The sequence below is a fragment of the Meleagris gallopavo genome, chromosome 4 (genome assembly GCF_000146605.3).
Source record: "Meleagris gallopavo isolate NT-WF06-2002-E0010 breed Aviagen turkey brand Nicholas breeding stock chromosome 4, Turkey_5.1, whole genome shotgun sequence".
In the NCBI taxonomy this organism is placed as follows: domain Eukaryota; kingdom Metazoa; phylum Chordata; class Aves; order Galliformes; family Phasianidae; genus Meleagris; species Meleagris gallopavo.
This window is the reverse complement of record NC_015014.2, coordinates 9,716,541-9,741,793: the sequence shown is the minus strand read 5'-3', so window position 1 is coordinate 9,741,793 and position 25,253 is coordinate 9,716,541. Positions and strand designations below refer to the sequence as shown.

The 25,253-nt window shown below is 36.2% G+C and overlaps 1 protein-coding gene across 1 annotated transcript in view; it reads left to right on the top strand.

Moving 5' to 3' along the window:
- Nucleotides 1–25,253, top strand: part of INPP4B (inositol polyphosphate-4-phosphatase type II B) — a 173,381-nt gene that overhangs the window by 118,860 nt on the left and 29,268 nt on the right. Inside the window, exons 17-23 of the mRNA XM_031553014.1 lie at nucleotides 5,142–5,314; nucleotides 6,277–6,400; nucleotides 7,434–7,551; nucleotides 12,113–12,253; nucleotides 14,428–14,525; nucleotides 19,346–19,458; nucleotides 24,449–24,603. Coding sequence (XP_031408874.1) covers nucleotides 5,142–5,314; nucleotides 6,277–6,400; nucleotides 7,434–7,551; nucleotides 12,113–12,253; nucleotides 14,428–14,525; nucleotides 19,346–19,458; nucleotides 24,449–24,603 — 922 coding nt within the window. The remainder of the gene's footprint in view (nucleotides 1–5,141; nucleotides 5,315–6,276; nucleotides 6,401–7,433; nucleotides 7,552–12,112; nucleotides 12,254–14,427; nucleotides 14,526–19,345; nucleotides 19,459–24,448; nucleotides 24,604–25,253) is intronic.

Below are 25,253 nucleotides of genomic sequence, written 5' to 3'. Positions count from 1 at the left end.
TTTTCTTTTTTTTTTTTGAGCCGTTAGGTTTAGACTGGCATGTTCAATTTGTGATGTCAATAAATTTATATTATGTGGCCTGTTATTTCAATCCCATTGTGGGTTTTATGTATATTTGTATATATATTTATTAAGGGAATGATTAGCTACAGTAAATGTTTAAATCTTCAGTAGCTGCTGTAAACTTTATAACCAAAAGTTTCTGGGGTTCTCTGTTGCTTTAAAAGCCAGATGTTGTGCATTCTTCTGCTTTAATTCCATTTTTAGTTTGTAACTTCATACTACGTAAATTCTGAGGTGAATTAAAGCCATCAAAGTTATCCACTGATTTTTAGGTGACGTGGACTAGAATGATACAATTGGCTTTTTTCCTCTATTGCCAGGGTAAAACAAGACAGAAGCGCTATTGCACAGCCTTAGGCTCTTCCTATTTGATCATCAGCACATTTCAATGAACAGTTCAGTGGGCTTGATTTTGAAAAGAGCAGGAGCTCGCTTTTCTGCCAAACTTTATCAAATTTCACGTGCAGCTTGAATATTAACATGTAGAATGACACGCTGAGAGCCGAGCAGGCCATTTGCCTGTGCAGGCAAGTTGAGAGAATGAGCCTGAAGAGTCCCATCCTAAACTGAACTTCCACAACTCTTTGTTAGCAGTGAAGGTAGAGTACTGCACTTGCACCGTCTTATTCTTGTTTTAATCTTATGCTAACTGTATAGTGATTATGTTTTCTTCTGGTTTCATCCTTCTGTTTTCCATTTTAATGTGTCCGGCTTTTACACGTTGTTTTAGTTTCCTATCCAAAGGATGAGAAGCATGATTTTTTGTGATTTTTGAATTGAGTTTACTCGCCTCATCACTAGGCTTTAACACCTTTGTTTGGATGGTAAATATTTCAAACAGGACAGGCTGCCCTTGTCATGTTAGCAACATGACAGTCATCCTGTAGTCTACTTGTAGTTTATCTTCTTGATCCTGATGTCCTTTCTGAAATGTTTATTCATTCAGTTAATTCTTCAGTCTTTTTGAAAGACTTCTTGTCCACTTTATTGAGGATGTATATCTTGCAAATTCAATTTTAGATAAATTTGGTATCTGAAAGTCAGTGTTTTGTGTAAGTGCTTGCATGTGTTAGGAACATAAACAATAATCTTTACAGTTCCTTTCCTTATATGATTCTGCGAGGCTTTTGTCAGTCTCTGCAGGATTAGAGGTCCTGAGCTGTGGTTATCCTCCTGGCCTCTCCTTTCAGCAACAGCTGATGCTGAGCTGATTGCAGGTTTTCTCATGAAGAGTGAGTTGTGAGGCATCTTGAACATCTCCCAAACTCTTTTGGGTATGGAAAAGTTGTCTTGTAACCGAGCAGTACCTTCAGACGAGTCGCATTGTGCAAAGGTAAATCAGGACAATCTAAACATGCATTTAGATCAGTACATTTTTACATGTACTTTCTCTCACAAATTTTGTTACTATTCCATGCTATCCTTTGCATGTAAGTACTACATTTTCCAAAGTCTGTTAAATTTATATAGGTCTCAAAATACAATGCTTTTTGTTTGTTTGTTTTTTTTTAATTGAATGTGCTTCTCAATTTCGAGGAGCAACTTCAAAGCTGCAGTATTTGCTGTATTTCTCATACACAGATTTGTGCATTGTTAATGAACAACCTTGTTTTATATCCTCAGTGGAATATTTGCAACTGGATGTCCAGTATAAGAACAGATACATGGAGATTTTAACATAGACTAATTATTGAGCATCTATGAATATGTTTCTCTACAGTTGTTCCTTCAAATAACTTGTTTTATGATGCACTTTTTTTTCAATCTTAGAACACTAACCTTACTTTAAAATAAATGGATAAACCTGAAAATATATCTGTCTATTCATAAATATTCTGTTCTCAAGTAGCTGTGTAATCCCTTTCTTGATTTGTGAACTAGCTCCACCTTCTGCGGGTTGGACATCTTTACTGAAGGTAAACAGGAATTTTCACTACGGGCTAGGAGCTAAGCGATTGCTTTAGGTCATTTTACTACATGCGGGTATTGTATTTTCTTCTTTCCAGTTGTCAAGTACAAATCTATTTTATACTCTAAAATAAAATAATTTCTGATTTATTTAGCCATTCAGGTAAGGCTTCCTACAAACTTAGGATTTTTATTGCTTACTACAAAGCAAAGTGCATATGAAAGTAAAGCTTTCTGTAGAGTAATATGTCACTGTTTTCTTTGGAACATTAATATTTGGTAGGATGTATTTTTAATATAGTTACCTTGACTGTCTTTTAATGAAGAAAATGGCCTTGAGTACTCCAAATCTTTGAATTTCTTGTTAGTGCAAGAGGAATTGACAAATTCTGACATTACTTGTGCTAGTAATATGATAAAATATTTCCAATTTTTATCTTTACGAGAACTACTTTCCAAACAGTCTTACAAAAATTCTGAGGAAATGTTTGTTAAGCTACCTAGCATGAGGATCATGACAAATAATTCAGAAAATCACAAGAACAATAAAGTTATCAGTTGTTCACTGGCATCCTGGAAGGCTGTAGAATGAAGTAGAATCCACTTAGATTTGTTCTGAGTCCAGTGTTATTCAACATTTTCATAACTGACTTGGCTTATGAAATATAGATGTTTCTCATAAAATTTGCAGATGATTAAAGCTTGGGAGATGCTTTAAGCACCACGGGAGTAGGACTAGAATGGATGTTGACCAAATGGAGCACTGAAATACTAGAATGCAGTTCACTGAGGATAGGTACAAAGTTATGTTCCTAAAGAAGTAGAAATGCACTGTGTGGAGTGCCAGATTAAGGGGCAACTTGGTAGAATAAGATGTCAATGTTACTTGACTTTTATGGTTGATGTGTGACCCACTCTTCTGTGAAGGAGAGTTGGTGAATCTCCTTAGTCCTCTCCTCGTAAACTAAGTTGTAAAAGTGTCATAAAATGTCTCTGGGTCTACAAATTCATCTTTTTCTCTCTTGCCCTGGATGTCAGTGTACTTGGCTTTGTCTGTCCAACTGTGCTTTGGGGCAGATTGGCTCTACCTTCAAGTCTACTTTTCTATCCTTAAGTGGTCATGCTTTTACAGCTTAGGTTGTGCTGCTTTTTGTGAGAAAAACGGGCAATACGCAGAGATCTCATCAAATTATTTGCTCAAGTGAGAAGCAGACTAGAAATTCTGTTTTTATGTGCAGTTATGCCCTGTGCACTGATTCAGTGCATGTTGTGTTTTAATCTCATTCTGCTTTTCATGGCATTTATTGATTAATTTAATAAATCAGTATAATTTAAGACTAGAAAGAAGAATTTAGGTGGCCTGGTCAACCTAACCTGACTTCCAGTTTTCTGCTGTATTTATGAATTTGAATGCATCTCACAGCAGCCTCCAGCCTTTGATTCTTTTGCTTTGATTCCCTAGAATGCAGATCCCCTTTAGTACTCTTCATTTTTTTCTTCATAAAGAACAGAAATCAAATTACAGCTTCATCTTTTTTATAGGCTTATGAAGATTAAGCCCTAAATCTTGGTAACTCTCCTCTGCAAGCTCTCGTAGTCTTTAAAATGTGTAAACCAAATGCTGGCATGTGTTGTTATCAATATTTTTTTATAAAATCAGCTCCTTGCTGATGGAACTGCAGATGCTTATGTTCTGTTTGCTTCATGATGGCTATAACTTGATAACTGCTCTTTTCCAGGGAACAGCTCTTCAGTCTTTATTTCTTCCACTGAAATATGTATGCCTTTGTTAAAACACAGTTTGTCTCATCACATAGGCACTGTTCACAAAGCAATCCAAGTTATTCTCTCTGACCACTCTAAATTCCTCTTCATTCCTTCCTGCAGCTTCATTTTTTGTGGTTTCTCCTAGCTTTCAAAGTTCTCTCTGTTGTCTTGGCTACAGTTTTATCCATTTCCATATTTTTCCGTAGCATGGCCAAATTATCTTTGCAGCAGGCAGCTATGTGGTCTTGTTTTTAAACAACTTCTTAGTACTAATGAGCCTCTTGCTGACCCGATTCAGATTCTGTTACCAGAAAAAATGTGCAGTTATCTTCCACATAATGGCAGTTTAAATTGAACAAATTTTGATTATTATTGATTCTTAATTACACTAATCTACAGGTTAAATGACTCAGTGATGAACAGTGTTAAGTCAGTTACAGTCCCTGTTTTTATATGGATTTTTCTCGAGCATAGGTTTTTTTCGTTTGAAACTATAACAATGAAAGCAAGAGAGGCACATTCTGAAAGAGAACATTTTATTTCTTTATTATTTGCTCACTGTAGAGATGTGGGCAAAACCATAGATGACTATAGTGTAGGTCTGCTTTTATTAAATCTTGACGAATTCAGGAACAGCTTGAGTAATTGGGCAAGTTTGAGTAAGCTATTCTAGTTTTCCTCCATTCCTCATTATCGCTTTCTATCATTTCTAATAAGTTCAGAAGTCCCGTATTTTTCATATGTTTCAATAGCCTATTTTTTCCTGATATTCCTAACATACATTTTAACTGAGCAAAACATTTTATAGAATTGTTTAAAATCTCTCTGCTCAGAGTGACTAAAAAAAATAATGAGTTCAATATGTCTATTTAAAGAGAATACAGACAGAAGCTAAAAAGAAAAATGAATGTGACTTGAAGGTTACTATCTTTCCAGCCTATACATTGAATAGGTAATATCCTTCCCAGGTAACTATTTGTTCTTCTGTTTTACCTTCCAGCACCCACTCTTTCTTCAATATATGCTCTTTCTGAGTTTGTTTTTTCTTTTTTGACTGCATTTCATTTACTTAGATATGAGTTGTCAGTGCTAGATAGAAGATGAGATTCTCCATCATATTCATGTCACGCTAAATGAGTTTTCACTCTTACCCCAAAACACTCTGTATACAAGACTTGAATGCAGGCTTTATAGAGAAATTCAGTCTGTTAGGAAAAAAATATCCCTCGTCTCAGTGGTAAGCTAAGTCATTTCTCTCATTTTTGCAGACCCACAATGGTTAGAATAGAGCCGTAGTGTCACCAAAAGTCTAAGACGTTCTATTGCAGCTCACTCTCCAAGCTGAAAACAGATTTCTTTATACAACTTTCCTGTTTTGGAACTAATGATCTGTCTTGTTCTAGGTGACTGGTATGAGCAGCTTTATCCCCTGGTGATTACGCTGAAGGATTGCATGGGAGAGGTGGTCACTAGGGCAAAGCAGTCCATGGCGTTTGTTCTGCTCCAGGAGCTTGCCTGTGGTTTGCCACAATGTTTGATGCTGACCCTAAGGAGAGACATTGTCTTTAGTCAAGCAGTAGGTTGTCTTATATCACTTATCCTCTACTGTGGTGACTACTTTTGATGTTACAAGTGTTGCTGTAATTGATCATACTATGCGTGCATATGTGTTGGTTTGTTGGTTTTTTTTCCTCCCAGTTTAACACAATTTTTTCATGTATTTTCCATTACATCCACCTAAATATTTTATTATGTGTTAGAAAAATCAATAGTAAATGGAAATCCATAGTAACTGAATCACTAAGTCACAGAATTAGGTCTGCAGTAAATTGAAATATCTTTCAATCTATCCCCTTTGCACAAAGAAGGATCCGTAAAGCTATTGACACAGTCTTCCCAGATTATCTAATGCCAGTATCCTTACCTGTAAGGATCTCACGTCTAGCCTGAACGTTCCTTGCTGCTATTCAAGCTAGAAATTTTTCTCCTGGTCACCTTGGAAATGAATTATAGATCATTTGTTTACAGTTTGAATCAGTATTTTGTGCGTCTGAAGACTGTCAACATGTTTCTCTTCAGACTAGTCTTCTCATGGTAAATAGGTGAACTTCATTTGATCCTCTCCTGTAGATGGTGCCTTTGAGATAGCTTGCCTCTAAGCGACTTGTCTAATTTCTCCCTCAAGATTGTGTATTTTTCCTAACATAGTTAAGGAGTTAGGGTATGATGACCAAGGAAATGTTTGCGTTAGGTGCCAACCTGCATCGAATCTATTATAATTCACATCCTTATGTGTTTATATTCTATTAAGGAAGGTTCTGGTCTCATTTATGCTAGTGTAAGTAGTACAACCTCAAAAAAAAGTTTCTGCAATATTAAATAAGAGAATATTTTACTTATTTTTATACCACGAAGTGGCTCACCAATAAACTAATATGAAATAACTAATATATGGTCACTAAGTAGAAATACCTAAGTTATTTTCTTAAGTATCTAAATATTACTGATGTGATTTCGCATTTTTTATTGTCTTTATAGCTTGCTGGATTGGTCTGTGGGTTTATAATCAAGCTGCACACAGGTTTACATGATCAAGGATTTTTACAACAGCTTCATACTGTTGGATTACTTGTGCAATATGAAGGACTCCTCAGCACATATAGTAAGTAGAGTTCTTGGACAAAATTCTTTATGCATGCAAACCGGATGTTTATCCAGGAGTTTCTGATTTTAACCTTGGTTTCGTTTCCAGAAATTTGGCTTATTTAATCAAGAAATATTACCTTAAAGAGAACATAGGCTTCCATATCATGGCACAGTTGAAGCCATTGATACATTGTTGTCAGTGCAATATATCAGAAATTACTTAATTTATTTTCACTCTCTTAGGGGGAGCAGTAGCTGATGCAGAGCGCTGAACTGCAGTGCCTTAAATACCGGAGGTTAGCTTCGTCAGTACAGCTAGGGGATCTCTTGATTTTGATAGATACTGTTTGCAAAGGCATTTGACCTGACCCAAAGTAGGTTTATAAGGTAACCCAAACAGAAAATATAAGTAGTTACTGACTATATTCTGTGCCCTGTGCCATTATTGGTGATGTGAAGATACCTTAAAAATTGTTTAATGCCTAAATTGTTATAGGTTCCATCATTCGATATGTATTTAAAATATATTTGGAGAGAGAAATTGCAGCTTGTTTCAAAATGGTTTGAACTAGATGTATTGGAATACTTCCCCAAAATAGAGATTTTTGATTAAGTAGAAGGGTTTAACATTTATGCAGGTCTTTGCTGCATAAGCAATTGCATCTCCACACTTGGAGACTGCTATCAGACTCCTTTTACACGATATTCACTGTTATTCTTAAAACCTTTGTCCTCCATCAGCAGGACAGTCTTTAAAAACACTTTTCAAACAGACAAAAAAAGGCTTTTCTGAAGTTATTCCATGCACATATAGAACAGGTTGATTTTCAGAGGTGCTTAATACTCGTCATTATCATCTAGGCCACAGAGAATTGTCAGCAGTTCTTAAAATCAGCCTGCTTTTATGTAGGTTACTTTAATGTGGATTTGGGGCTGTGACTTTTAGATGCACTGACTGGGAAATATAATCCCTGCATTGCCTTACTGTAACCTATTCAGTGATTGATCTGTCTTCTCTGTTAAATAACTTCTGTAATCTTTCCATATAGGTGAAGAAGCAGGGATGCTCGAAGACATGGCTGTGGGAATTTCAGATTTGCAGAAAGTAATGTTTAAAGTCGTTGAAGCCAAATCGGAAGACTTTTTGCCTATTATAACTGGAAGGCGGTAAGATTTATTTTTTTTTTTCCTGGAGCGCACGGCAGGTAGTTTAAAATGGTAGCACATGAAAACACACACAATGATTTGTTTGTTGCTGAGTTCTATTATATGGAAAGTACAGTAGTTTTATTTTTTATGAGGCAAATGAGACGTAATGAGGTAGTGTGAGGGATTCTTAAAGCTATCAGTAATGTGGGCTCCGTGTTGCTTTTTTAATGAGGAGCTAAAAGTTCCAAGTATTAATACAAATTAATTGTAACAGTTTCCTAATTGTGTGTAAAATTTGTGTGGTATTTTTCATATCCAGGCACCAAAAAAAAACATAGTGACAAGATCACTATTGACAGAAGTGGTCTCTGACTAAATATACCTTATTTGGAGGTGACCAGAACTTAAATTTTTTAGCGTGACAAATGAAATCACATTTTGAAGAGCTAGACCTTGGTTGTCTTAAGATGAAAATTGAAAAAGTCAGATGCCAAAGACTAGCACAAAAATGGTCAGTTTTGAAGAATGAAGCCTATCGTATTTGCTGAAGATCATTCAGAACACATGCAGCATCGGAAGTCCTTGCGGGAAGCCATTAATGCATTACGCATCACACATCTCACATAAGCAGTGCTGAATATCGGGACATAAACTGAAATACTTGATTAATTTTGGCTTGAAAATGGTTAAAAAGATGGTTACACTTGAGGAATGGGATTTTAATCTTCAGTATTATTCTAGGCTGGAGCTCCAAATGTTTTTACTTTAGCAGAAATCACTTCCTTAATAGTATCGTTACTCTTAAGCCGACAGTAAATTGAATTCAGCTCAAAGCAGCAACTTTTAGAAACAATGTTTCTTCTGAAGGAGGCTCTCACAACTGTTTTACTTAATTATTCTAGATGATTAATTCTCATCCTATGGGCCTATCCAGAAGGGATCAAAATAAATAGTAGGAAGACCAGAATACGATAGGCAACACATTGGGAATAATTGAGAATAATTATGGTGTACAGATAAGGCAGAAGAAATTCATCCTTTGTAAATCACACGAGTCAAACTACTTCAAAAACCTAGCTGCAACATTTACTAGCTTGCTCCTTTGCTGCAGTACACTGAATTGTCACACCAGGAGTTCCTGGTTTTGCTAGACTCAAGCCTGAAGCTGCCCCAGACATTCTGGATTGATAAAGTACTCATTCTTACGGAAGAGTTACTGCCTATGGTTCTTGTACTGTACTTAACTGGCAAGAGTTAACTCAGTGGAATTGATATCAGACGAAAAAAAAAAGCCATCTAAGGCTTGTATGGAGCCCTGTTTCTCTTAGAGCTGTAATGAGACAGCTCATATCAAGCAGCATTTGGAAGCTGATCATAAAAAGAGAAGGCTGAAAAAACTGAGTATGTGCTAATGAATGCTTAGAGAATTAACAGTTTTTAGTTTGCTTTGGCGGTTGTTTCTGAAGATGAATTTTATATGATGTAGCTTAATAAAATAAGGCAACATTTTGCATTTCTACAATTCTACTATTAACTGTAGAAATGCAAGGCAAAACATGAAGCTACTGGTTCTTAATTTGCAGAATTAGAGTGTACACTTATATTTGGTTTTTGAGGGAAACTACTGAAGGCTGAGATTCTATGTGTAAAACCAAAGCAATCCAAAGAGCATGGCATTGAGTAGTGTTCACCTACTAGCACGGGTGGCTGACTCCAGCCATCCAGGTGGAATAAAGTTCAGGTGCTTGCATGCTTTTTTATGGACAAAACTAGTTAGCACTTTTATAAAACCCTTTGTTAGAACATATTTGATTGCGTGCCTGAACTTTGAGGCATTGCAGGGTTTGATGAAAGTGCTTTCAGCGAAGCACGTGAGCAGGCTGGAGCTTGCAGCCACACTGAAGTGATCTTAACAGTTGTCACTTGGCTGGTTAAAGCACCTCCCTGCTGAGATACAGAGGCTGTTTACATTTATTTTTTCTGTTGCAAAGCAAAGGTGCATGTAAATGACTTGTTCTGTGTTTATGGCAATGAGCTGTGTGTGCTTTTGCAGCTGACTGCAGGTAACTCCAGTCCGTGGCCCTCACATGCATGGGGTTAATTGTGAGGAGCTTTTTATCGAGACTGAAAGTATGTATCTATCCTTCGTGATAATAACAAATGTAGGAGAATAAGGCAAATAGATGGGATGCTCTTAATAAGTTACATTTAAGCGAAGAAAATATAGGATACCTAAATTTCTAGAATTAGTTTACAAATAAATGATAATGTGCTGTTTACACTTTTAAACATGCTGGATTTTTCTATTGCTTGTTTTGTTTTGTTTCTTTTTCTGCCTGAGAGATCATTAAGTGTTAAAAAACATTTACTGATTTTTTTGTTTTGTTTTTTTGGATTCTCACCTTCGTATTGGAAAACAAGATGGATAATAAGGCCACTACATGTCAAAACTGCCTAGTACATTTGCACTGAAATTAGCCACAAAGAAAGAAACTAAGTGACACTAAAATATGTTGCTTTAGAGCTCCTTCTTATATAAGTAGAATCATAGTACTTGTAAAATTTTGGTAAATTGAATGTCAAGTTCTCCAGTTTTCAGTAGTTTGGTTTTATTTTTCTTTCTACCTGACTTCAGAGCCATTTCTGGAGTTAGTCTCATAGTTGAATAGCATTTTTCTTAAATGATGGAAAGAGGATTGTTCTAATCATGAAAGTGGTTAAAGATCTTTTAATTTTACCAGGGATCGTCTCTAAGATTTGAACAAATGTATAATTTATTTAATTTAAGGTAAGAGGAGGCTCTTAAATGATACCAGTGTTAATTTATCATGCCTAAAGGTCAACACTGAGGAATGTTATTTCATACACTGAAAGGTCTATAGTGATTTTGAGGATGTGAAATGCAGCAATACAGTGGTTCGATTATGGTTTTGGTTCAGTAACATGCATTCTTTATATTAAACTAAACCAACATTTCTTTTGAAAGCACTGCATCACAGGAAGGAGGTTCTAGTAACTTCACAGCAGCTAGGAATGCTAGTTTGCAGGCTGAGGATGAATGCTGCTGTACAAAGATCAACATCCTTTACTGTCGTCCTTGCTAACTGTATTTTCTTCATATGAATGAATTACTTAAATAAAATAGAAAACATCTGAGTCATGTATCCTCCATTTATGGCTACTGACAATCTCCTCAATATGGAACATTTCTCTTTTGCTTGAAGATTGTGCAGTAGATCTAGACCATACCAAAGCATGTGCTGTTGCCCTTGCCACATCTAATTATGTTTTGGACCCGGTTTATGATGTTCGCAGATATGTGGGCAGGGCACCTGTTCTGAGATTGTGACACTCATTTATCCAGCTTGTCATTTTTCTTGAAAGTTTTCTGCCTTCCCCTTCTCCCTCCAAGTTCTGCATTTGGGAACTCAAATTTCTATTTGATTTTTTAGCAAACACGTGATTGATTGATTGATTGATTGAGAGACTTCAAGATAAATTATTTTAGTAGAAGCAAACAAAGTTATTTAGAAAGAAAAACACTAAATCAAGTCAAAAAAAAAAAAAACAAAATCCATCCTTTTCCATCTTAAGTTTGCATGCATGCATCATGTGAGATCCTAGGCCTGGTTTCTACAGGTAGGATATAGATCCTCCTTCACTGCTGTCGTTATATTTTTCTTTCTTGATGCCATACTTAAGTGAGCTCTGTAGGAAAGCTCTTGGGTATCATTTGGTCCTCTCTGAATGATTAAAACTGCCAAGTCCTGAAGACAAATGGATCTGCTTCTAATGTATTCTTTTTTATTAATCTAATTGCTCTAAATATAGAAAGAAAGCTAATAAGAAACAAGCTAACTGCATATTATTGTTTCTGTCTTGTCAAATCAGGCATCAATCCTCAAAAATAGGTGAAATTCAGCTTGAGGGTTTCACGGTGAAGGACATAAGAAACTGAACTGGCAATCAAAGTAACATTTGTAGTAAAGTCCAACCAAACACAATATAAAACCAAAAACGTTGTATCGTATCCTTCTCCTAAAATAGGACTCATGTTTTCAGAAATCAATCTTCAATTATTATCTGAGCAGAGTCCATTTGTTGTTTGTTATGCTTTCTAACCTCAAGGTGAAAATCCGGACTCTGAAGAAAATGGGAATTTTGCATAGGGTTTTTATGAGGGTTTTTTTCTGTATTGAGACCATTATGAGTGAGCAGGAGGAATTCAAGTTCTGGCTTCCAGAAGGAAGTTTTTCGTAATTCAAGAAGGTGAATTTTAAGAGTTGGGGTGTCCTCACTGATATTTTGGTAGTAGAAGACTTTTCTGCCAATTTAACTTTTAATCCTATTTTCACTTCAGTAAAAAAAGTCATATCAAGTGCATGCAACTATATATACTAAGCTTGTAGTACTCCTGAAACAAGCAAGCTGATCTTTAACGTTTTGTGTTTTAACACAGTTAAGAGGAAAAGAGGGAACTGGTCTGTATGCTTAAAAGTTCTCTATGACTTAGGAAAATCATACTTTCAAGCTAACTAAGCAATATTCCTGTTCTTATTCTTCCTTTTATTTTTCCTAGTGAACATTATGTCATAGAGGTCCAGCTTCCGGCAAAAATGTTTGAGTTGCTACCACAAGAGATTAAAGAAGGAAAGCTACTTCGCATGTATCCAGTACTCTTTAATGTTGGAATCAATGAACAGCAAACACTTGCAGAGAGGTAAGAAGATGCTTGCCAAAATAATTTTCTTACCTTCTGAGTATTCTATGTGAGACATCTCTCACAGGATTACAAAGAAATCATTTTTTGTTATTTGCTCTTGGACCATCTCAGCTTGACTTTGTATGTATTTTTAAAAGTATTAAAAGAAATAAGTACAAGCAATGAAAAAACCTACAAAATAATATGAAAGGCCAAGTGAAGAGATGGCCGTATACAGGACTTCATTGTGCATTTGTTTCACGCAGCCAGCACCGGGTTTTCCTTGAATGTAGATATGAAATGTATTTCTAGATTATACTTGTAGAAGTTTGTGTATAGTGCTTGGGCACTTAAGTCAGCTGAAGTTCAAAAATTCCAAATTCTTGCTATCTTGGAGATGGAGTTGAAAGTACTAGAAAAATCATAAACTGTAAAGAGAACCTTTTTCTCAACTTCTTGGCTTTGATTATTTTTAACAGAATGAAGTTTTAATTACTAATGTAGAATATGCTAATGATACGTTCATAGAAACATGAAGGCTGATGGTAAAATTATAACGTGTTAATATTAATCCTCTGAAGGGATTGCTAGAAAGTAATTTTTCAGTACAATCTTGGTCGACATTTTCTCATCTTATATATTTCTCTCTCAAGAGACAGTTACCTATTGGTCATGTTAAATTATTAAGTAGTACAATGCTAAAATTGCAAGATGAACATCTACAAGAAGATGAGTACTTTTTTCCTTTTACTCAATTCATTTACAGAGCACGTGGGGGATGAAGTATGTTCCTTCAGGCAGTGTTCAGTATAAACTCAAACCAAAAGCTATCTAAGTGTAGGTGAGCAAATACACGGGCATAGTGAAAAACTGTTAGCTTGGACAACAGGCAAGAAACAGCACTACGGGAGTTTGACATCATATTCTTTGTATACAGCAGAGTAAAAGGGGACTTAGGGAAGTCAGTCTTCTAGGGAATGCAGTCACATAGCATTGTGGATATTTATTAGAGGACTTTTCTGAACTGTGATCAGTGATATACTGGAAAGTCAGGTATAAAATATAATGGGAGATGAAGGCTGAATCAGAAAATGGAGATATAAGTGAATGTTTTACTAGAGAAAATGATATAAAGTTCATTAGAGAAGTTGAGACACCCTTGAAAATGGAAGTAGCTTTTAGTAGAAAAGTGATTTTATGGGTTAAGTAACATAGCTAGAGTGATGACATACAAAAAGCAAAATCAATTGTGAGTGGATTCTTCACATTTTTCCAAAGGAAAGAAAAGGAGTATGAGGTAACCAAGAAGCAAGACTGTGAGAGTTTATGAGGTGGGACAGGCAGGGACTTTGTTACAAAAGTCCTGAAGAAAAAATTGACAAGATTTAGAAATAACCTGAATCTGCAGAGTTGTCAAGGAATAAGTCAAAAAAAAAGATGTCAACTGGCTTGAATGTGGAGTAACAGGAAGTGTGGTAATGTTGTTCTCAGCGGTGATTATATATTTTACCCAAAGAAAAGAAAGCCATAAATGAAAAATTTAATAAATGCCTATCAGGCGAACCAAATTGGATTATTCCATGCAGAAACATGCCTTCTGCATGCATTTACATGTGCAAAAGTTAGACTTAGTTCAAAATAACTGCTCAACTCCTGAAGCTGCACATTCATCTTTGCTGTTGGGAACACTGCACATGCTTAGTGGAACACCTTAGGAGAACAGAAATAACTTCTTGTGATAAATTGTTTACAGTGCAGTACTTGATTAAATGTGAAAGATGTTTACTTTCAATAAAGCACAATAGAGGATGCATCTGTTTTAAAAGAAATGTTCGATAATCTCAGTAAGACATTTAGTAGTTGTACTCTGCCCAAGCTGCCGTTTGAAATCCCACAGAGAGCCTTTGCATTTGTTCAGGATTTGTGAAGGAAATGGGAACTTGTGCTTTATTGAATCATTATCTGTAAAAAATATTCTGTCCGCATGGTTTGGTAGAATTTTCTGTGGATGGTTTCCTCATTCCTGACTATTACTTCTAAATCACTTGGAAGATGAATAATTATATGTTTGACCAAATCTAATACATTCAACACTAGAAGAAGAAATTTGAGTTCTTCATATAATTTAAACGTTCTGATGGATTAATGGCTATGTGTTTTAGGTTTTTCATCATTTTACTATGATTTTATAGGTTTGGAGATACCACTTTGCAAGAAAACATTAACCAAGAAAACTTAGAACTTCTAAAAGAATATTACAACCTGTTTACGGAAAAAATGCCTCCTGATTGTGAGTACAACATAATAATCCAAATAGCTTTTAAAAGGTATTATAGATGAAAATTTATAAGGAAGTAATTTTAACGCAATATTAATATGCAGATTTTAGATTTAGGCCTAGATCCTATAATTTATTCCGTAAAATTAAGCACTTGGAGCCTGTTTGAGCCCAAGGCCGTAGCAGAAATGGCAGGGAGAGTGAAACGCAGTAGTGGTGAACCAGACAGCTCCTTTCAATTATTAATAAGATATGCTCTTTGATAATTTAAATAGAGGACAGGCCGTACTTACTATATTTGTACAGATGTACTCCTTGGGAATTTTCATCAATTTTACTTATTCCCTCCACTTTTCTGTCTGAGTATGTGCATAGGTTGCTCCGAAAGTAATGCCTCCTATTTCTATGGAAATGACAACATATACAAAGAGTACAATAGCACTATTTCATGGAGCGAATTCTAAGCTACAAAATGCTGTTTTTCAATATAGTTGCCACCATTAGCTATGGATTTTCACCGGCAGTGAACAAGAGCCTGCATGCTGCACTCGTAAAAACCTGTGCCAGCAGAGATGACCCACTGATAATGTGACCATTGCTGAAATGCACCACCCACTGCTTCACTGTGCTCATATCTCCTGTTAGGTCTTCATAAATGTTGATGTGTTGATGAATGTCAGTGGGTGCCATTTCTTCCACATGGAGGAATTCGGTGACACACCTTTGCTTCATACTTGCTTTCATGTCAGATGCCATTTTGTCAGAGTGCCCCTCAACACAGCAGCAACATGGGACAGAATATTGGTGGGAAGGTTCAACCTCTACTGCTGTACCACCACCATCTGCCTCTGATGTTGTGGGCCAACATAATAAAATAGGAGGCATTACTTCTGGAGCAGCCCTCATATTAAGGTATGGCAAACAATACTCAGAAATGTATAAACAATGAATTACTTTACAATGTCATTGATATTAATAGCATGATTCTATTAGAATAGGCCCTATATTCATATATTATGGGTATGTGGTACTATAAGCATACTGTTCTCTTACTGTCCTGAAAGCAAACACAGCAAAGACCTTTTGCATCAATATAATCCTCTTAAAGTAGTCTTAACGGCTAAATTATATTCCCCTAAGTTGCAAATTGTACAGCCTCATTTTAAATAGTTTGTATTTAGGTCTCTGCCCCTTATTCTTTGGTAATTATCTGTAAATCTGAAGTGCTGTTGTGCTAGGGGGCATTTCTAATTCCTTGTGGGGAATACTATACAATGCTTATGATCTCTTACAGACGGTATTGGTTATGTTTACTGATTTCCATTATGTGTATATACTCGTAGTTTTACCAAATGTGGTGCTGTATATGTGTACATGCCTGTATTTCATCTCGGATTAAATTCTATTTGTTAATAATTTTGACAGAAGTGAGAGCTGTGTTTTCTAAGGTGTATCTGATATTTCTCACTTTTCTACCAAAAGTCTTATGTAGTAAGCTAGAGATTTATTTGGGGGAATCTTCCCAATAAAGGTTCCGAAAAACTGACCTCATCTGGAATTAGGTCTAAAGTGTATCTGCTGCTTTATAAATGAATCTGATTACGTAAAAGCAGAAATTTACATGCAGGTAGTATTTGCTCCTTTTCATTGACAAGAACTAACCTTGTACTGCCTTCCTCTAGAATGATTATTAGTGTGCTGCACAGTCTTCCAGGACTTCTTTCAGACTGTGCAGACTTGTAAGAACTATGCTTATCTAGCTCATCCTGTCTTTTCTGGTTGTTATTGGCTTCCTGCATTTTCTCTGCCTCTGAGAGCTGAGTCTGGCTGTTGTCCCAGTTTTTACATAACACGAAGTACCTTCTGGTTCCACTGCACTTCCTGGTTGCTCTGTACAATTACATGGTATTGATACTGTACAGCTCTTCCTGTTATCTAAACAAACTGCAAGGCAGAGGTATCCATCAACATACACTATCAAGCTTAACAATATAACTCAGCTTGGAGGAAGGTGCCTTTCAAACCAGCTCCTTCGTACGTTATCCCTATATCTCTGTTAGTTAATTTTTGTTTTGCTTTTTTTTTTAGCGGAGAGGGAAAAGGGGGACTGAAGCCCTCCAAGGTGTTCATCCAGAGGAGTATTTCATTTCTTTCCCCTTTTCTCCACCTCTTTGCTCCAGCTCTTCGGGAGATACACCTCCACACAAGCTGGCAGCAGCCCTGGCTGTGGAGCAAAGTGAGAGCCATTTGGCATTCATGGCTTTGTCACACCTTTCCAAATTGTTTCCTATAGTGCCAGACCTGTGCTGCAAAATAAACGTGTGAGCCCTTTCACAAAGCTGTTAGTTACAAATAAAACCCATAAAACCAGACCCAGTTTGAGGACTCTCAGTTCTGCTGGCAAGCAGTTGCATCCACCATCCTTAGACATCCTCACTTTGCATATTTCTCATTAAAGAATAATGCTTTGCACTCCCATGAAGGTATTGCCACCTTTGCTATTAGTTTTTCTCTCACTGCAGAGCTTTTAATTGTATGTTCAAGCCTTCTCTCCATTCCTCATGACAAAAGAATGTTAATTGTTAATGCCTACATATACCAAATATTGACTTCCTACCTAACTTTAGATGAGTATGCACTCTGTCAGTCTTCCATTCCCTTGTCACTTAATTTGTCTCCCAACAGGATATTGCAAACCCAGTAAGTTACAATGTGCCCCAAGAAAGATCCTTACCAGAAATGCCTACCAATTCAATTACTTTAGACACCAAAATAGCTTTAAAAAGTTAATGATAGAGTACAGAAATATGATTGCTATTTAGTAGGACGTGTGTTATTGCAAAGAGAGCCTTAAAACTCAATTAAGCAGCTAAGAGCGTAAATTAAGATAACGCTGTCTCACAAGTGATATTTGCTATCACTGATTTATCACTACCTAGCACCCACAGCAACATCACTGTTGCAAGATGCATCCCTTGTGTGAAAAGGGATGCAGCAAGGTTTTGAAATCGTGCGAGCAAATAAAGATTTTTCTTCCATAGCATCACAGTGTATGTAGTACTACTGCGTATGTCAACAGTGCTGTCTATGAGTCTGTTCTGCACTTCAAGGCTTCTCCCCCTTATGATCTATGAGAATGATTTGACAGTTTAATACTGCTTTGTGATACAAGGAGTTTAAGCTATCAGTCACATCCAGTCAAGCTACAAGTTGCTTGGCAATATAATAAATTAGGATAATATTGGTTTACCTATTGTGAAGTCGTCTCTCTGAGATGATGGATTTTCTGCTGTGAGCCAAAGGAAAAGTATTTTGATACAATAAAATGTTTACCTAGTGATATATTCTCATAATCTGGAAGCATCTTTCTAGAGCGCTGTCTGTATGCTATCTATTTTCAAGGAACAGATGCAGGAGAAATATAATAGTCTAGCAGGTTGTAATGTATGTTTATATGCTCTGCGTTATCTAATTGTATGGTCAAGAATTCTAATGCTCAGGTCACACAATCTTCAGTAAGGTTATTACAAAACAGGTTTTAATGTGTTTTCCTGTGTGGTGGTGGTGGTGGTATTGTTTTTAAATATTTGGGGGGGGGGCGGAGTGGGAGTGTGGTAGGGAGGTGGGATGTTAGGCAATATGAATAAGAAAATGTAAATGTTCTAGAACATATCTGTGTTTATTTAAATTATTTCTTAGTATGAATCACAGATAAAGAGGGCTGGAATTTATTAGAGATAAAAGGTAAAAGCCAGATGATAAGAGGTATCCTTCCAGCTGTGAGCAGCTTAGGAGAATGGATTTTGACCTGCGTTATTGTAGTCGCATCATTTTTACTCTCTGAAATTGAATAGGAATTGTAGGTGTTTTATTTTGTTTTGCTTTTTCCTCTTGGATGGATCATCCTTTTTCTTTTTCTTTGATGGAGGGAAAAAAGTAAAAGAAAAATCAGTGTATCTATTTGCAGAAAAACTGTTTTAATAGATTTAGTTTAAATCTTGTTTCAACTGTTTTAAAGACTTATTTTGGAGATGTCTTTTTCTGCTTCCCTATCAGAAGAAAAAATCATTTAGAAAAACAGATTTTGGTTGTTTTCAAAACTAATTAAGATAATGGTAAGATTAAAAATCCTTTTGTGTTCACAAAACTCAAGAGGAAATTGAATTGTCCACTTCTGAATTCCCTCTAGGTGTGCACCGTTAATAAAACTTGAGTCTTTCTATCACAGGGCAAGTAGGTAATACTTTAGATATTAAGTAAGCCTGAAATTATTTTGTACTTGAACATCAAAGTTCATTTCCCAGTAGACTGTTAAATATCCTCTGTTACATTCTGGGGGATGTTTAATGTTGGTTAACCTACCTGTATATTTGTTATTTTAGAAAGTAAAGCATCATTTTAAAAACCAAAATGAAATGTATCCTTTTGAAAACAACAGTAAATATTTTGACCTCAAAATAATCATCACATCAAAGCAACTCTAAATAGCACTCTCTTATTTCTCTGCTCATTTCCCATGAATGTTTGTAGTGGCTGATGAACAGAACTACAACAAATATTTGAATCCTACTATTTATAAGATGAAAGTTAGAGATATTTTAATTTTCCAGCGTGAAACCCTTAGGTAGGACAACCTAATACACAGAAATAAGATTTTTTAATTCTCTAAGGATTTAGCCAGTTTCTTCGATCCTGCTTTCTCAAAAAAAGGCTGAAAATGATAGACCTCTTCAATAATAATTTCATTAGTCAGCACAGCACTGCCGTCAACCTTTCCATCTTGCCATGATGATCAACCCTATGCTGCTTTTTTTTTTGTTAATTTTTTTCAGGTCTACCACATTTTCAAGAACAAAATGATTTAAAGGGATTACTAGAAAATCTTCATCAAAATATCCAGGCCAAAAAGAGGAAGAATGTAGAAATCATGTGGCTGGCTGCGACGGTGAGATCTTGTTTGTTTGTTTGTTTGTTTTCCAAATATATTCAAATATTATGAATATATTTTTTCAGATATTTTTCTTTTTCAAATATATTCACATGATGTATTAATTTTCATGTGATTTTGATATTACAAGTGAAATGGATTTCAAGAGTCTGGATGGAAAACTCAGTGATTAAACTAGGTAGCTAAAATGGTTCTCTAACCGTTCTGTTCTGTTAATCTCACATCCAATTTATTAATATCTCTCTTCTTCCTGCACTTACATTACAGATATATTCTTTCTGTCTTTTAACTGAAAGAACTAGCCTGAGTTCAAAGACGAAAGTGATCTTGGTCACGTTGTTGCCAGCATCTCCCAGGTTCTTTCTCCTAGGCAGGCAGTCCCTGGCCTGTGCAGCTGCATGGGGCTGTTTTGCTCCAGTTCAGAAATTTGCATTTTTCACAGTGAGATGCATTGCCAGCCTTTAACATGGTACTCCACAACATATCCTTCTCTCCACACTGGAAAGTGATGGATTTGGTGGGTGGACTGTTCAGTGAACGAAGAACTGGTTGCGGGATTGAGCGGTGGTCAATGGCTCCGTGTCTAGAGGGAGAGCAGTGGTGAATGGTGTCCCCCAAGAGTCAGTGCTAGGACTGGGTGCTCCTTACTATCTTCATCACTGACATTGACAGTGGGATTGAGTGCACCCTCAGCAAGTTTGCTGATGACACCAAGCTGAGGGATGCAGCCAGCACACAGGAGAGACAGGATGCCATCCAGAGAGACCTACATAGGCTAATCAGTGGGCCCAGGTGAACCTCATGGGAAGCAAATCCAAATGCAAAGTCTCGCATGTGGGTCTAGGCAACCCCCATTACTAATATAAGCAGGGGGATGAAAGGATTGAGAGCAGCCCTGCTGATAAAGACCTGCAGGTACTGGTGGATGGCAAGCTGGACGTGAGCCAGCAATGTACCCTCAGCCCAGAAAGCTAACCCTATCCTGGGCTGCATCAAAAGAAGTGTGGTCAGCAAATTGAGGGAGGTTTTTGTGTTCCAGTTGGTGCCTCGTCCTGTTGGTGGGCATCAGCAAGAAGAGCCTGGCCCCATTCTCTTGACCCCACACTTCAGATGTTTATATAGTTTAGAAATTCCCTCTCAACCTTCTCTTCTCCAACGTACATTTTGCACACGTAGATTAAAAACAAACTCAAGCAGATAGATGTTTGTAAAGAGCTCAGACTTATGAGAAGTGTGAAAATCAATTAGATAATTGCCTTAAATGCAGAAAAGTACCCTTTTGTACCAAAGTCTTGAGCCTTTGCTATCTATTGAAAGTGAAAAGACTTTGTGTTTTGGGGAGCTTTCAAATGCATATGCCCTTTAAGGTAGATAAATATTTGATATAAAACATTAATAAAATTTTGCATGACTTTTCATTAACACAAGGAGCACAAAGAATATTAATTATGTTTTTATTAATAATACCAGCATTATTTTTTATATTGCTAATAAAATTTTAATTTTGGATAATAGGTATTATCACATACTATTGAAGTATAAATCCTTTGTAAGTAAAAATGTAAGCTTTTTTTTTTCTAGTATCATTTCTTCAATTACTATGAAACGTTGCTTTGCAAAGATAAGATAAATCAGTACAGAATAATGTGAAGTCAGCTACAAAGAGAATGAGGGAATTTACTTAATCTTTGGATACAGAAAGTTTTCTACTATCTATGCAGGATTTGTTGAAAATTATGTCATGGGTAAAAAGAAGTTCTTTGGACATTTAAAAAAAAAGTTTCAATTTTTTTTTCCTTCAGAATATTATATTTCTCTCAAGCTACTTTACTGTAAGCTTCTAAAATGGGTGTTTCTGGACCCACTTCTATACACACTGCTGTACTGTATGAAAGCATGGTGGAAGGACAAATTCTCAGCCGTAAGGACATCACTGTTACAGTAGTAGATAAATGAGATTCTACGTGGATATGCTTATGTAACAGCACCTGCAGGTAGTCTTGTGAGAACACATCTGCTTAAAAAAAAAAATCTACAAATTGATATCACAAATAGTTCTTAATCTAAATAAACATAGCAGAAGAGATTTAAATGTGGTGTATTTTTACTTCTTAAGCTGGACCCTTAAACTTCTGTTTTATTTCAGAAGGAAATAATTGGAATATCGATTTTTCCTTGTTTTAGGCTCCACTGTTTTACGTGCTTTTTCATTGGATTACATCCTCTTTAAAATTAAGCACAGTCCCAATCATTTAAATCTGAGTTTCTTTGGAACGCTCCTTAAAGGTCATTTAGAAGAAATATACGTGTCCTATATCTCCAATATATTTTGGGAATCAATTGAGCAAAAGTGAGGATAAAAGTCAAGCTGGACACTTACTGTAAGCTGTTGATTCTGATATTATGATGTTACCATAGATTAGGTATCGTATCTCGCTAGATTTCTTGGCCATCTGATCATTGTTTGCCCATTTTAATTATTTACTTTTGCTGTTCCTGCTTAGTGAACTGAGTTATTTCTGAGGATTTATTTGCGCCCGCCTATCAGGTTAACCTAGATTTCTCTTAGATCATAAGCTAAGGATTTTTTTTTTTATTATTTAATATAATGGATTGATTTCCATTTAAACCACTTTAACATGATTGAGCCATTTCTACTGAACTTACAGGCAAAATAAACCCTCTCATTTGTGGTTACCCATTTGCTTGTTTTCCCTAAAACGCTTCTGAGTTCAAAACTGACTCTGTTGCCAGCACTTCAGTCAGATGCTGTCGGCTCAGATTTGGGACTTAGTCTCCCCTCCCTGCGCTGGAGGTCATCACCCATCCGGAATAATTACCTGCATTTTGCTTATGACTCATTCACTTCAAATAGTAATGATGACTCATGAACTTCAAAAGAGGGAAGTATAAAGAGAATTAATCTTCTCAGTTAAGCAGTTATCTTCTTCACAGTGTTATCAACCCTACTTGATACTTTCTCAAAATAATAATTGTCTTTTAATACATAATTTAAATCCCCATGCCACTTCCCACATTTCTAATAGATATAAGTTTTAAAATTTGAACGTATAGAAGGAAAGAAACACTCATAGATTCTGCTTAACTAACGTGTACTTCTTAGGGTTCAAAGTTGGGCTCAATTCCCTGGGCTCAACTTTTGAGATGTCCCTCACCATAATGGTACAGAGACCTTAAAGACCATGTAAGTGTTGTCTGGGTCACTGTTTTTAATAGAATTTCTGGGAATGCCATTACTGTGGATAAAATGTGCTTATTTACTGAAGTGAGGTTCTGAAGATTCAGAAGTTTTGGAGCTGAAAATCCGGTTTCATTCTGATGCCAAGTAAAAACTCTATAGCCAAGCTGAAAAGTTGATTGGGCTTGGCCCTAAATAATTTATAGCCTTGCCTTATTCTCCTAATTTAATTATTTTTTATTGTCTTACTATGACTGTTCTGGGACATAAATTTGTTAGATAGAGTGTTAACCTTTATTAGGGCAAGTGAAATCAGGAAAAATAGACCCATCCTTGGAGAACATCAATTCTCTTCACATTTTTCTTCTAGTAAACACTTGCTTGAACTAAAAGCTTTTCTTAATAAGCTGATACAACAGCAGATTGATTCTTAAGACAAGAAATGATCATGATTCCCTTATCCCTTAGAAGTGTCAAAATGCTGGTTGAAAGTAAGCAATCCATGGCATTTGTTTACATAAAGCTTTCATTGTTCTGGGTCATCTGTAGAAAGGTTTAGCTGTTGAAAATAGGGACTATATTTAAATTCTGTACAAAGATAGATGAGTGTGAACTGACACCCTCATGAGAAATTAGTCCTCTGTGTTCATGAGTCTGAGTTAAGAGTAACTTGCCAAAGTTTTTCTTTGTTTTTTTTTTCCCCCAAAATTCATTGGGTATTCAGGCAATTAAGCTGTACTTGAATAAGGTGATTGTCAAGAAAGAGAGATTAAATGAAGCAACTTCTTGTTTTATAGCCTATACTGAAACAGTCACTTTTTATTTCAAGTTCGGGAATTTGGATGCAATGGTTTGCTAATCTGTAACAGGTGTAGATTTTAGTAACTTGTTTAATATGCTAGAGACTAAGAGTAGTAGACTCATCAGTTTCCTGCTTCACTAGGGCTGGGATGTGGGGGCAGAACTGAGACTTGATCCTCTTATAATAGAGAATGGAGCCATCTTTTATGTGAACTGTTTTGTATCATAGCTGCACCGCTTGGGTATTTCCAGTCTCCCTGCTTTGTACAAAGCCTGTTCCTCATCAGTCCATATACAAAACATGGTGCATGTGTCACAGTACTGTGATCATTGACTTTTAATGATAAAACAGTAGGCAAGACCTTCTACTGAAATAAAAGTAGACAATTTGTGTGTGGTACTTGTGCATAAAGTATGTGTTTGAACGAGCAAGAGATTTACAGTAAATACCACGGTAGCAAAACAAATCTGTAAACTGCAGCTTCAGTGCAAGACTGTGCAGCTCTCTCCTAAAACCAATAAGGACTTATTTTTCTTTAGTGGGCAGGTTATTTATGGGCTTGTCCTGATAGTGGAAACCCTTAAGATCTGCTTTTAAAATCTTTAATTTTGACAAATTGGAAATGGGCTATAGATCAGAGGCTATAATCCTAAGGTATTATTTTGGTAGAGTGTTAGTTCTGCAAGTTTATAAACGAAAGAGAAATTTACCGTCCCTTTCAGCACAGAATGTTCACCTTTTGTGCCAGCATGGGCGTAATCCTTAGAATGCGGCAGTCCCCAGGCAGCACTAATAACTCATGTAAGGACATGCTTGTCAGTAGCCATATCACAGAGGTTTGAGCCACTATCTTTTAATAGCAGTTTTCTTCCTGAGAAACTTTGTTGTTTGTATGTGATTGTAAGCTGTGGGATTTTCCAGGTCTGCTAATGTGCAGAGAATTAAGCGTGAAAAGAGCAGCCCTCTGACATCTGCCTGTGTTTCAGATTTGCCGTAAGCTGAATGGAGTCCGCTTCACCTGTTGCAAAAGTGCCAAAGACCGGACGTCCATGTCAGTGACATTGGAGCAGTGCTCCATCTTGAGGGACGAGCATCAGCTTCACAAAGACTTCTTTATTCGAGCACTGGATTGTATGAGAAGGTATGTGAAGATTATTGCATATCCCCTGCTTTTTGAGCTGAGCTGAACCAGGAACTGCAAAACTGGCCAAAGCCAGTTGCAAATGCATGATAGGCCCCAGTCCTGATTTAGCACTGTGCCAGCTATGATTCACTTCTGCATGCAAGGACTTCATTTTAGCACTAATGAACAGTTTCTGAGATTTATATGTGAAACTGCAGAGTGCCACTCCACTGACTGAAGAATTTGACCAGGGTAAAGAGCCATCATTTTAACAAAGCCTTAGGCTTTCATGAAGCTTAAAATTTTAACAGTGTTCTATGACTGTATACAAAAGAGTTATTTTTTGTTTTTAGAATATTTCTGAAATGTTTATATGCTCACTAAAACATTTGTATAAAATGTAGGGAAACTAGGAAAACTAAATTAGCTTTTTTTAGAGATGGCAATTCTTATTATATCATGTTATTAAAAATAAAAGGAAAAAATGCAGTTTTTGATGGTGGTTGCCAATAACAACATTTGATAAAAATCTTTGTTGTGGAAAGCAAACAAAAAACTCCATGTTTGTTTCATTCTAAATTGCAGAGATGCAATTAACGCTGATGTAGTGAGAAATGAGTAATTAAAAGATGTAAAGATTTTTGATCATCTGAATCTTGTAATTGAAA